Source organism: Natrix helvetica (genome assembly GCF_964273705.1).
Source record: "Natrix helvetica genome assembly, chromosome: 7".
Classification (NCBI taxonomy): Eukaryota; Metazoa; Chordata; class Lepidosauria; order Squamata; family Natricidae; genus Natrix; species Natrix helvetica.
This window is the reverse complement of record NC_138558.1, coordinates 13,259,374-13,273,986: the sequence shown is the minus strand read 5'-3', so window position 1 is coordinate 13,273,986 and position 14,613 is coordinate 13,259,374. Positions and strand designations below refer to the sequence as shown.

The 14,613-nt window shown below is 39.1% G+C and overlaps 1 protein-coding gene across 4 annotated transcripts in view; it reads left to right on the top strand.

The window, feature by feature from the left end:
• MAPK10 (mitogen-activated protein kinase 10) overlaps positions 1-13,493 on the top strand; it is a 241,628-nt gene extending 228,135 nt beyond the window's left edge. For 3 of the 4 annotated variants that reach the window (XM_081959215.1, XM_081959214.1, XM_081959216.1), the window contains 2 exons: positions 1,472-1,610; positions 12,167-13,493. In XM_081959215.1, the coding sequence (XP_081815341.1) occupies positions 1,472-1,610; positions 12,167-12,287 (260 nt within the window). In that variant the 3' untranslated portion in view covers positions 12,288-13,493. Of the gene's footprint in view, positions 1-1,466; positions 1,611-12,166 lie in introns of those variants that run through there. The other variant, XM_081959217.1, reaches the window with a different exon arrangement.
• The last annotated feature ends 1,120 nt before the right edge of the window (positions 13,494-14,613 follow it).

Sequence of the window (14,613 nt, the reverse complement as noted above, 5' to 3'; positions counted from 1 at the left end):
CCAATGGGACTAGTCCGCCCCACTTGTACCAGCAGAAGAGGCATGCTGTGGACATTATCAACCAAGGAATTTTGGAGTCCAGAAGAAGGGCCTTTTTTGCTGTGGCTCCTGCCCTCTGGAAAGTCTTGCCTCACCCACCCTGAAATCAGATCCACTTGCAAAAGGCCTTGAAGGCAAGTCTGTGCCAACTTGCCTGGAGCCCCAATGGGGGCGTAGCACTTGGGTAATGGAGTGTGTGTCAGGGTTCCAAACAGCATCCAAAAGTAAATCAGAGTCCAAGGCAAAGTATTGCTCAAAGTTCCAATTTATTCAGAGAGCCATGTTGGCACATCTGGGAAAACCCAAATCTGAAAGCTTCCTGGTTTTCCCCACCCAGTTGAAAGTTCATGATCTTGCCTCCACACCCACCAGTCCATCACATGGTCCAATCTTCCACTGCTATGCTGTCAGTTCCACCCATCCAGTTCCGGTCAGGTGCAGAGGTGCAAAGACAAAAGATGACCTTGGATTCTAGAAAGGAATTTTATTTTGACAACATCACATTCTCCTCCTTACTATTCCCTCTCCCAATTACCCCACTAATGAAACAGCATAGTAGAATAGAATATTAGTGTGGCAGGCCAAAGATCCCAAAAGGAACTTGCTGCAGGCCTGACAGGGTGTGTATTTCGCTCCCTCCCTCTCCATCCAGCTTGTCTCCCTCCGGATATTCTTTTGGGAATTGTAGCATTTCCCAAATAAATTTTGCTAGAGCCAAAAGGTCACAAGAAGATCCCTTTTGTTCCTCTGACTTAAAAAAACAAACAAAAAACTCTGACCCAGTTCCCCCTCCTTTGTATCCCCACCACCACTATTGAGGGCCATGTACCAACAAGGATTGAGCAAACCCGTGGTTGAAGACAAGATCCATCCTTTCTTTTCCCACCCCTGGTCTTCCAGGGAATCAAGACTGGGCATAGACCAGGGATGGGGAACTACAGCCCTTTTATGATTAGTGGACTTCAACTCCTAGAATTCCTGAGTCAGCCATGTTGGTTCAGGAATTCTGGGAGTTGAAGTTCACAAGTTATAAAGGGGCCATAGTTCTCTACCTCTGGCATAGATAAAGTAACTTTTGCCATTTTTGTTTAGCTTAGAGCAGGGGTGTCAAACTCGACTTCCTTGTGGGCCGCATCAGGGTTGTGTTTGACTTTGGGGAGCCAGGGTGGGCATGGCCAGCTCATCACTCATGTCAGGAGCGCCTATGGTGGCCCGAGCTCTCTTTTCACCTATGACGGCCTCTTGCAACCCACTACCAGCAAAAACGGAGCTTGGGAGAGCCACAAAGGCACCACGGGTCAGTCCTTCTCTGTTTCCAGGGTGACCCCCATGGGCCAGATCCGACTGTGAGGCACATGTGTTTGTTCATGTCTCTTTGAGCGTTCTCTTGCTTCCAGGTTGAATCACGTCGGTGTTCATTTTCTTAGCACAGGTGCAGCAGTGAACAGCAGCGAAAGCCTCCCTCCCTCCTCATCTGTCAATGACATTTCCTCCATGTCCACAGACCAGACCCTGGCATCGGACACTGACAGCAGTTTGGAAGCTTCTGCAGGACCCCTTGGTTGTTGCAGGTGACTAGCCGCCTGCCTGCGAAACCCAACGTTCTTCAGAAGATGATGCAATTTGTAGGGAGACAAATCTATGGTGATTAGTGAAAGAATTTAATAATGGCAAGGAAGAGAGAGAGAAAGAGAGAGAGAGAGAAGGAGAGAGAGAGAGATCAAAATACACATACTGATTAAGCAAACAAAAAAGTCCCTTTCAGCCTGCTTTTCCTTAAAAAAAAGAATAATGTAAATGCAGCTAAGCTGAAGTGTATATTTAACTTATAGTTGCTCTGCTTTGGTCTTCTTCCAACGATGCTTACTGCACAAAGAGAGAGAGAGAGAGAGAGAGAGAGAGAGAGAGAAAGAAAAAAAGGGGGGGATTAAGAGAAAGAGTGAGAAAAGAGGGGGGGAAAGTTTTAAAAGAGCTTTTTTTCCCCATTAAAAATGGCAAAAATTTTAATGGTTGTAAAATCAGCAATCTGCAACTGTCCTTTCTCATAACGGCATGGCAAGGTGGACAGCCCCCTTCCCTTTCTGTGTATACATGTGTGCTTATTTAACTGCTCTCTGTTTCTGTTTTGGATAAATATACAGAGAACTGCACATGTATCTTGGTGTACATACATACAAATATGCATTTGAAGATACAGTTAATACATGAAGCTGTGTGTATGCATAAACCGAAGAAGCAGGAGTCTTTATGTCGACACGCGGCCTGCCGTGGAGAACAACCTCCTGTCGTCGTGTTTTTTAAATGACATTTTCACCTGTAATTATAATCTCAGTGTACAGTACGGCTTGTTTAGTTGTTCCATGGGTTAGTTTAAATTATTTTACGGCTAAAATCCTATAAAGCTCACTTCTGAGTTGGTGTGTGTGGGAGCTAAGATGGAAATATGTACAATCAGAATGCAAGTGAAGTTTTCTCAAAATCTCGACAGTGTAGCATCTTAAAGTTCAGTGTTGTTTTAACAGCAACTTTGGGGGGAAGAAAAATGTAGGACGGTGACTCAGCTGATTAGTTATTCATACCCACGACCGTAGGAATTGGTTTTTAAAATATTCATCTATGGAAATAGCATGTTTTCTATGGACATTGGTGGGAGAGAACCCCATTTCTATCGTATTGTTCCTGTGAAGTTTTTGGAAGCCCTTAGTTGGCTCCTATGGATCTTTTGATCCAATGTGTGTCATCTTAAGTGAAGAAGAGAGAATTACTAAGCACCATCTTATCTACTGAAAGTGACCATCAATTTTATTGAAAGGTGTTGTATAAATTAGACAAGTCATCCGTAGCCTCAGTCACATCCTTGGACTTATATCTTGGGGGAAAGTAGCATACTTCTCTCCTAATTTGATCTTGGGAAACTAAAATCCATCAAACATAAAATGTTACAAGATTACTCTCTGCAGAATTTTCAGCAAACTCTCAAATAATTACCAGGTTCTACATCAAGGCAGATTGGATGATTTCCTAGACAAATATTCCCCTTGGTTTTATTTCTTAAAATCTGACTAGAACATTATCAAAATCTGGATAGTGTTTATTTAGTATAGGACTAGGCAAACTTTTTTTCCTGGGCAATAACAGGTACTTATTGGTAAACTACGTATTAGGGCTGCATCTTGAACCATGTGGTATATTCCCTAAATGCAGGAACATAATGAAGTCCAATTGCAAGAAGATCATATTGCAGGTCTGTTTATTTAGCAATTTAGCAAGTCTGAAGCAGGTCAGTCAATGTGTTTGAAGCTGTGAATGACTTCTTAATTTGGTTTAAAACTTCCCTTTTATAAAAGTGTTGTATATCTAACTACTTTGGGCTTTCACTTTCCCTCACTTGTACCTTTCCATCCAGACAATCTAAGCCAAAGTCAAAATATTCCAAGACATGCTCACGATTTTAGCAACTAGTGTTGTAAGATATGTTACTTGAGCAAGAAGTTAAGCCAAAAATCTGCCTGCCTCATATGGGACAATGTTCAAACATGTCATCTAAGGGCTTTGGGAGATGCAGGAGCAAAAAAGCTCCAAAAGACTCCATCTATCTTCTCTGCACATATTCTATATAGCTCGTACCCTGTTTTCAGTCAAACCAATGACCAGATACTATATCTGGAATGACCAGATACTATATCTGGTCATGAGGAGCAATGTCACAAACCTAGCTTTTGTTTCAAAACTTATGTGTTGAGTCTGTTGATACCTGAATGAATTGTAGGACTGTAGTCTAACTTTTAAAGGAAATCCAAGATGTCATTTATTTCTCCTAAATGAAGCTAGAAATCAATGCTATGGATTAATCTGTACGGATTGCCATTAAGCCATGTTCAGAATGGCAGCAAATATTAACATCATTCATTACGTTCCATTTTCATTCATGAAAAACTCAACCTTCTTACATATCCAAGGGGTTAGAGCAATTCTGTTCAATTCCCCAGAGGGTGAAATTTTGGGAAGATTCATTCCAGAGACTTAAACAGAAGATGGAAGCCCAATGTCTTCTCCAAGGTTAGAGTCAGGGAGTCAACTCTGGATGTTGAAATTCAACCCCTTGTGTAGCCTTTGAAAATACAATCCCAGCTTACCTTTAACAACTTTCATAGTTAGATGATGTGAATCAAAACAAAATTAACTTTCTAGTTAATTTCAGTGAAGAGAAACAAACATAAAAGTATGCACAATGAATGCACAGTTGCAAGTCACCCCAAGAAGCACGTTTAAGCCTATTCATATCACACTGGTCTGAATTCCATACAATATTTCTAGAAGTATTTCTAATGATGTAATGTAGTTTCAGTTGCTAAGTAAAGTAGTGAGGGAGTAGATTTTTCTTTGAAGAAAAAGAATCAGAAAGTTTAGTTTGTGCAGTATGTATAACAGCAATAAGCAATAGGTTATTACTGCAAATATACATATATATATATATATATAGCTAGATACATATATATAGCAATATAGGGGACAATCTACTAAGTGCCACTATAAGTCAAAGCCATGTGGGTGGTATGTGTACAAGAATCACATGCAACTTCCATACATGTCACAAAACAATGGTGCTTAATCTGTTGCCCCCGTATTCTTCTCAAAGCCATGAAATGACGTTATCTCATGTGGCATTGTAACCTGAACCCAGCCTGGAAGAAATCCCAATACACGAGAAATGGTAGTATTTACAAGAAGGGACAAGAGTGTGTTTGGGGACTCCATAAAGGCAATAACAGAGAAAGGATGTTCTAAGCAATAATGGTGTTTGCTTGATGTGTATTTTCTTTCCTAATATCATGGGCAATTAAAAGCCACTTCTTGGTGCTGACAGGACTAAAACCTGGGAGTTGTTTGGAATCACACATTATGATAAGATGTGATTGTTAATTATTACTACAATCAACAGCAAGGCAACTGAGTTTAGAGAAGATACTAAATCACTCAGGACAGTGAAATGCCAAGCAGCATTTATGAAAATAATAAATAAATAAAATCTCTCTCCACACTAGATATGGCAGATGAGATTTCTGCAAAAGCACAAGGTGAGGATGTTAGGACCAAATCTAACCACCGCATGAAGAATCTACAGTTGCTTAAGAAAAATATCCATGAGACAACTGTCATTACTAATTACTAACAAAATGATTCAAAAATCGAGCAACTGGTGTCATAAACCTGTTGCCTCATCTCTTGTCCACCCATCACTTAAAAGTACTGGATGCCATTCTGGGCAATTCATTTCAGAAAGGATATAATCATCATTGAGAAAAGAATGAGGGGTTGATAAATGAAGAATGGTTGAAGGCGATCAGGTTCTTCCGAGGATATGTTGGTAAGCTTGGGTCGTGCACAAAGTGTATCAAGAGAGAAAGTGAAGAAAGATAATATTCAACAGTTGAATGCTCTGAATTATCTACAGAAATAATTGCAGTGGTTGTAAATAAAGGGAACTAAGTATTTAACCATGCAACTGTGATTGAGATGAAAATCATTGTTGCAGAATGGCTCAAGGTCAATTCAGAAAGATGATTCGCTGAAGGTCAGCTACTTCCTTAGTGTTTCAGATATTCCAACACATATCAAAACTAGAAAATGATCAAGACAATGGCCAGAACATGTAGGATTTGATTGGTTGATTAATTGGTCAACAGGGCTTGTTCATATCCTTTGTGAAGATAACTTCGCATAAGTAAAGCAAATTGCAGTGTGTTCTGCTTATTGTCAACTTCAAAATAGGAACGCTAGAATGCAACTTATCTAATTGCTGAACCTTAATTAAGTAGATTTTCAGAATCGCATCAAAATGTGTGCAGCAATGTTAACAACCAGTTGAGTGAAAATTGGATTGCAGATGGGCATGGAAGGGCAAAGCAAGGCTGATTGTGTGCACCAAGTTCTAGAGTTAACTCGAAACAAAGTAATGATATGAAGTGTTTCATTTTAAGAGAACTGATAGAAAGGATAATGTCCAACTGACATTATGTGTGTTAAGATAGTATAATAATGCAGAATTCTTTATAGCTTGGTGGTTAGAGGATGAACAATCGCCAATTTTACCACAGTAGATATAGAAAGGATGCAGAAATTGAGTAATTCACAAACAAAGCAATAATTTGCACTTCGGTGCTCTGCTTTAAAAGGCTATTTAAATTGTAGTGTTGTTATGTAGTTCGCAAGAAGAAGTACCACAATTCTTGCCTTGAATTTGGTATCCAGTTCTTGAACGACCAGTCGAAAAGAATATTAATAAACTAGAATGTTTATGATGAAGCTCCCAGATATCATATAGTATAATATAGCCTTTATTGTCATTGTACAAAATAAATACAACGAAATTGGTTTTAGCCTCACTGGTTTAATCACATGACAACAAATACAAACAACATAAATAGTATAAAGAATAATCCCAATGCAAATAATTAAGGGAAAAGAAAAAGAAAGAAAAAGAAAAACTAGTCATACGTTTCCGCGTGTGCGTGGAGTGATTGTGGTTATGTTTAAGAGTCTGACAGCTCAAGGATAAAAACTATTTTATATAGTTTCTATATAAACTATACTATATCCTACAAAGAAAGAATTAAAGAATCAGGTATGGTTAGTCTAGAGAAAAGAGTATGGAGAAGCAATCTAATTATTGTTAGTTGCGAAGTCATGTCCAACACATCGCAACCCCATGGACAATGTTCCTCCAAGCCTTCCTGTCCTCTACCATCCTCGAGTCCATTTAAATTCACACCTACTGCTTCGGTGACTCCATCCAGCCACCTCATTCTGTCGTCCCCTTCTTCTTTTGCCCTCAATCGTTCCCAGCAATAGGCTCTTCTCCAGTGAGTCTTTCTTTCTCATTAGGTGGCCAAAGTATTTGAGTTTCGTCTTCAGGATCTGGCCTTCTAAAGAGCAGTCAGGGTTGATCTCCTCTAGGACTGACTGGTTGGATGGCCTTGCAGTCCAAGGGACTTGCAGGAGCAATCTAATAGCCATATTCAAATATCTGAAGTGTTTTCAGAAAGATGAAGGGGACAAATTGGCTTTTTGTCACCACAATACAAGGATTAATTATTTCCATCTGCTGGAAACCACATAGGCTTTGTGCAGCATGTCAAATTTGAAAGTAGAAAGAAATTAAAAATGGCTCAGATTTAGGGTGGGGTAGCACGGAGCAAGGCATAGTTTTTTAAAGAGGTAAAATAAGTATCTCCAAACATTCCCCCATTAAAAAAAAGGCAAAAGGTGAACTGAGCAGTCAAAAACGAGGGAAAAAAAGTGCTAATAAACTTCAGGAGGGCCACAGATGCCACAGTTCTTTCAACCCGGCCCTAGAGGTTAATACCAAATTACAAGAAAAGAATAATTTGCTCTTAAAGGTGTAAGTTGTTTGGCAATGGTATGAATGGGGTCTGGAGGTGCCTCTCCTTTTTCTAGATTTTTAGCAGGATTGGATGGGCATCAATTAAGAATACTCTTGTGGAATTACTGCTCCAGAAATGATTTTGGATAAACATCATTGGGGCATCTTTTAAGCGCCAGGATGATTTATGAATTCAATGAAGTAGCGAATAATTCAATAATTATCATAATTCTACTTTTGAAACAGATCACTCTCAACAGCATCGCATATTAGGGAGTGTATAACTACAAACAAGGTTAAATGATGTAAAGAAAATATCCAGATACAATGATGCCTAAAAGAGAGCAACGTCTTTTAAGAGAGATATTTTCTTAGGCTTTTTAAAAATGTCTCTTATTTTGCTCCGAAACTTTACCTAAGATCAGCTGTTCAAAGGCTGTGCAGCCCCAAAATTATTTGGTTAGTCTTATTGTGCATTTTTTTAAAACCTCCCTCCGAATTCTCAGGGGTTTTTAAACTTATGGCCAAGTAAGTAGGGTTCTAAACATACATATATCCATTTCATTTTAGCTCCACTTCCCCTTGTTCCCAAAACATTTAGGTTGCTTTTACTAAACGGGGGTTCAACTCTGGATTTACAGATTTACAACAGTATGTTTGTCCACGAATCTGATAGAAGCTGAAAAGGGCGTTTTGTGTTTGAATTCACCAATCTAGACACACAAAAAATGAATAGTGGGTGCTCCAGTACTGGAGGTTTTTAAGAAGAGATTGGACAATCATTTGTCTGAAATGGTATTGGGTTTCCTGCCTGAGCAGGGGGTTGGACTAGAAGATCTCCAAGGTCCCTTCCAAATCTGTTATTCTGTCATTCTGGATCTATGAGTTCAGAAGTTTCTCTCAGCCAACTCTGAATTGCCACAAAAACCTCTGAGGGCTTTTTAATATGGCATGGGTTTTGCAAGGAAGTATACTGCATTCATTGGTCAATGAGAAAAGCAAGTTGAGGTTACTAAAAAAGCTAGTGTTCTAAAGAATCAATGATTATGTGCCATTGTCTGTGGAGATTCTCAGTCATCCAGGTCATGGTTGTCCCAAAGGTGTTTTTTTTCAAGAGGCAACTGGACTTTTTTTTAAAGATGTTTCGCTTCTCATCCAAGAAGCTTCTTGGATGAGAAGCGCAACATCTTCAAAGGAAAACCAGAAAATCCAGTTTCCTCTTGGAAAAAAAGGCCCCTTTGGGACATTATGTGCCATTGTTTTTGACTCCTAGCATCTACAATAAAAACGCCATCTTAAATTTTCATTCTCTGCTACTTGCAAAACCATCAAAAACTGGCATGGTGAAGGAAGCCTGGTCGCTTTTTTCATTTCCTGAAGGCCAGTCCAATGTTGGGATGAAATGGATAATATCTTTCCACCCAAATCCATCATAGTCATAATCAGCTAGGCTCTGTAGTGTGCTTATAATGCAAGTCATAAAAGTACTACAGGCAGAATCTTTGCAGACCCCCCTTATATTGTAGGACGGCATGGCTAGAGAATCAGGGATTTGGCAGAATGCGCATTAAAAGGAAGTTTTGTTGCAAGTCCTTTTGTTGCTGAAAGCCACCCCTGTTGAATTTCAGCCTGCTATGCAGCTGTGAAAGATACACAGGAAGTGGAAGTGAAGAAATATAATCTTCAGCCTTTGGCAAATACTCTGTAAAGATAAGAACGTTGGTAGATTCTTCTGAGCATTTTGAAGATTTTCTTCTTTAAATACTCGTTCAAAGAAATACGTTGTCTCATAGGGCAGCTAGGTTTATATCTATATGAATGCCACTTCAGATTACAGGTAGGGCTGATAACATTTACATTTTATTTTTTAAAAAAAACCCTGTGTAGATAAAAACAATGTAACATAATTCTAATAAGATTTGAGAATCCTAAATTTCCCTACAGCCATCAAGGACACTAAGAAAACAACCAATCAATCATTATCTTCTTTTAAAATTAATCTACCTCACAGGGTTACGCCTCAGAACAAAGGTGAGATATAAGATTTTCTCTGAACTTTTAATTTTAGTTTTCTAGACTGTAATTTTGTAAATTGCTTAGTCTATAGTTTATTTGTTTGCTTCCATTTTAATTATGTTTAGAGTTTTGTTTTATTTTGTTTATTTATTTCAGTCAGTTTATGACTTCTGGCAACTTCCTACACAAATTCCTGTAGTTTTCATGGCAAGGGTTAGGGTTAGGGCAGGGGTGTCCAAACTTGGGAACTTTAAGACTTGTGGACTTCAACTCCCAGAATTCCCCAGCCAGCAGGGAATTCTGGGAGTTGAAGTCCACAAGTCTTAAAGTTTCCATGTTTGGACACCCCTGGGTTAGGGTTAGGTTCAGAATTTGTTTTTGCCTTTGCTTCCTTACTAGATTTGAGAGAGTGTGACAGGCTCTGGATCAACCAAGTAGGGTGCTTTGGATAAACTCTTGAAATAAATCGGATAACAAGACAGCCTGATGCTGTCCCATCGTATCAAGGAGTATATTGTAGATATGATTAAATTTTAATTAGCCTGTCTGAATCCAGAACAGCAATTTGAAGCAATTTCCACCTTCCACCTGGACAGAATTGTGCTGATGTTTGAAGTGTTTTTGAATATTAGTAGCTTGGGTTGGTAGTTAGGCTGTTGGTTTGAGCGCCGAGCTTGGCAATTTGGTTGCAAACATTTCGTCACTATTTGTGGAGACATCATCAGTGCATTTTGAGGTGTGCTCGTCTGCCATGTTTTGTCTACGATGAAACGTTTGCAACCAAATTGCCAAGCTCGGCGCTCAAACCAACATCCTTGTACAGATGTGTCAGATTGAAGCTTTTTCAGAAACAGTGCAAATATTTGCATTTGACAAGATGCAGTCTTCCATTTTTCTCCAGTACATTATCAGCAAAATTTTGTTGTCTATCAAATCTCCCATAGAGGGTTACACATCACGTAGTCAAGATGTAAGCCAAGAAGATTTCTTAGAGTAAGCTTTTGTGTGGAAAACTGGAGACAATTTGCTATTTACCTAGATTTGGTTGTTTATCTGTGTTGTTGTTGTTTTAAAAAAAAAACAGTTTCTGATAGATGGCGGAAATGTTGGCTAGGTTTCTAATTTGCTTAAATGTAACCTGAATTTGTCTATTTAAAGAGAAAACAATATGTTGTAATCTGGAATTGTTTTGAGTGAGAAGACACAGTCCACTTGAATTGTTCTACATAAATACAAGATTGTGTGAGTGTGTCTCTGTGTGTGTGGTAAGGAGAAAAGAACTTGTTGATTCTTTTACTGATCTGTGAACAAAAATAGCCTTGTTCCTAAGATGTGATAGATTAGGTTTTGTTGCAAAATGTTTGCTTACCTTGTGGGCTGTATTTTAATTAAATTTTCATCTCTGTTTAGTCCCAATGGAATCTCCAATCAATTGTCCATCTAACTTGAAAAGTTTCTTTAAAGTGAAGAGCTCTGGAGAGGTTCAAGATTGAAGCTTAAATTTATGCTGTAGAAAGAATTTTAACTTTAAAAATGATTTAATTATATAAACCTATAATGGTAGATGATGTTGAGCACGGTTTGCAGAATGCTTTTTAACATTAATTTAAGGTCAGCATGATTTTTTTTTTGAATCGATCATTTATCATTTTATAGCAAAAAACTAGAATACATTTCCTATGGATTTAGGTGGGATTATCATTATCCAAGTCTAACTTTAACATATTTCATTTTCAAAATGTCAGTGGCAAAGGAAGGAGGAAGCAGCGAAGTGGCACTTTCAGTTGAAGATTTTCTGGCAGAAGTGAGATTAGGCTCTCTCTGTCTCCAATTATTTTTTCGAGAAAAGCACAAAAGGAATAAGGATGATGTGGTTTTGTTTCCAGGGAACAATTTTGCTTTGAAAAGGAAAGGGGGAAAGAATGACGCCTCCGCTCAGCAGCTTTATCTCTTATTCCCATGAAAATCTTTTTTGAAATGTCATCAGCGAAGGCCTCCGAGTGGTGCGGTGGCCTACAGGTAGAGCTCTCGCCTCACAAATCAGGAGGCTGTTAGTTCGATCCTAGGTAGAGGCAGATATTTCTCTCTCTAGGCACAATGGGAATATATCTGCTGAACAAAACTCCGCATTGGCAACAGGAAGGGCATCCGGCCAGTAAACACTCTGCTAGCTCCATTCACTTGCCAAGACTCCACCCCCACAAGGGATTATGGGGTCGTTAAAAGATGATGATGATCAGGGAAGGCCTCTGAAAAAGGCACAGGAAAAGCATTCTTTTGCTCCAGTTGCATTCTTACACAGTGTTGATAGAAAACAGTTCTGGATTGGACTTCATTATGGACCAGGGATCAAAATAAATAAATAAAAGAGATGCTGTTGATCATACAGATGGAATCAGAACCTTCTGTTCAGCTGTGACGAATCTTAACCCATGTATTGATCCCAGGATAAAAGTTAGTCCAGGAATGCCAAACATTTAAAGCAACTTGTGAAACGCTAAGTCAGGTAAATTCCCTTTTAGTCTCAAGGAAATGAGCCAGCTATAAATCCCAACATCCATTTTACCCAAGGCAAGTTTCATTTTTTAATTTCAGTCACACACGAAAATGGAAAGTTTTGCTTAGGATTTTTTCTTTCTTTTCTTTTGGCGAAAAAGAAAAATGTTGTAGGAACACTGTGTTTTTCCTCCTATCCTCTCTAAAAAAATTCCATTTTTATACCTGTAGATTTCTGGATGACATTGCCACATCCTTTTGGGACTGCAGTACGTATAAGAAGGAACAGGGACTCATGGCTAGTGTGAAAAGCAGTGCAAGTGATGATATAAGGAGTATGTCCATCAGTTAAGTCCACCTGCAACCCACCTCCATTGTGTGCATGAATCTCTGTGGCTGGCTTGGGCATAAGAGGTGGGGTTTTTATTATGCTTGTTTCAATAATCACATTTACTTAGCCCAAGCTGCTCATTCAAGTATATCTTCGAACAAGTCAGTTCTGACTTGTTGAATTCAGCAATCTAGTCTCAACTTCACTGGAATGAGTCTACCCTCAAGGGCATAAATATGTCGATTCTCAGATAGTAGAGCTTATTAAATAACGCTTCCTTTCTGTTGAACAGGGCTAATACAGTTCTATTTAGCAAGGGGCACCTTGTATTGTAAATATCTGTACCGATTCCCCTCCCTTCGTTTTTATCACTTTCCTGCAAACAAATCATGGTTCCTTCTGTACATTTCGAAGGCCACTGTTATGCCTCCATGTGCTACCCCTGGCCATTTCCTCTGTCGGTGTTCCTCCAGCAAGGAAAAGGCTTAGGGGTTCCAGCTGTATATAGAGACATTTATGTATATTTAGCAAACTGAGTAAGTGGGACTTCTGGCCAGTAATATGTTTTGAAACAAGGATATCCCGGATCTACGAATCCCAAGTAGCAACGTCAAGCTGTTCACCTTGCCATGTCCATCCTATAAGACCTAAATTGCATTTGCTATAATTCTGCACAATTGGCGTCTCACGTATAATTTACAACGACCAAGAGCATGACTTTTAGTGTTGAGGGGAAAACCCCCACCATTTTTAAAAATACCATTTCTCTCTCTCCATATATATATATATTTATATATACTGTATGGAAGAAAAAACAACAACACACAAAAATCCGAAGCCGCTTGTTCAGCATCAAGACTAGAAGAAAAAGAAGAAGAAGAAGTGTCCAACTTAATTTCCAAGATCTTAGTTTTGAACTCGATAAGTCACAATAAGTGACGTGGATGAACTGACCAATGTGAAGCTTGAAAAGGAGATGAACATCATTACATTTTGTTTATTTCTTCTTCAGCCATTTTACTTTCTACCTTTCATTGTTTCCTGTGGGTGGTAAGAGGAGGAAATGGAGGGATCTTGGCTTTGTTCATCAACCTTTTGTGGATCAATGTTGAGTCAATGCATTCTAACTTCTATTTGTTTTGAGTTATTAAAAGCAGAAGGGAGTCTCTTTTCCCCTTTGTGCCAAAAAAAAAAAAAATAAGGAGAAAAAATCTTTTTGGAGTTCTTGTCTAAATATTTTTGCCTTGTTGTCTTGATTCATTTTTTTCCCGTGGTCCGTGGGGGGATTTTTATTCCCAAATTCAATATGTTTCTCCAGGAGAGAAATCAAGCTAACTTATCATCAGAATGAGAATGTTGTCTCTGAAGAACTGTAAACCTGTGGATGTCAGGGTTCCAAATAGCATCCAAAGTATTGCTCAAAGTTATTAAGAGAGCCATGTTGGCACATCTGGGAAAACTTGAATCTAAAGCTTCCAGGTGCGGGATTGCCTTACCCGCTCAGGGTGGGCTACTCATAATGAAGACAACACACAAGCATTTCCTCGAGGCATGAGTGAGCCCAGAGCGTGTTCTGAACCCCTCTTTTATTAAGAGCGTATAAGGAAACAAAAGCATTCTGATATATCATTGGTTATATAAAGCATTTAGCCTAATATGGTTATATTTAGTCTTTACCTGCTTAAGCGGTGTTTTCAATATGAGTATCTTAACGGTTTGAACCACGTGTTTCCTAGGCTGCTGGTAACTTCCTCAGTCTGGAAAGTCCCTGTTAAGATGGTTTCAATAGCTATTGCCTTTGCAAGCACAGCTTTCTAAATTGGGTCCTCCCAGTGGGCATCCAGCTCAACCCGCGTTCAATACTCAATTTATTTCGGTCCCAAATTCCATATATGTGTTCCAATCAGGAAAACTGATCTGCACATATACCATGGCAACCTCGTTCCCACATCCAGGTTTTCCCCACCCAGTTGAAAGTTCAAGATCTTGCCCCCACACCCACAAGTCCATCACATGGTCCAATCTCCCATTGCCATGCTGGCAGTTTCACCCATTCAGTTCCGGTCAGGTGCAGAGGTGCAGAGACAAAGGATGACCTTGGTTTTCTAGAAATGATTTTGTTATGGCTACATAGTATCTCACTCCTACAACCCCCCCTCCCATTTTCCCACAATAGAAAATGCATCGTAGAATAATAGAAAGTATGGCAGGCCAAAGATCCAAAAAGAAGAGATGGCTGCAGGCCTGACGGGGGAGCTTAGAGGCACATGTGTCGTTACTATATATTTAGAGCATTAATTTCATTTCTTTAAAATATAAATTTTTAAAAATGTAATTTTTTTAAAAC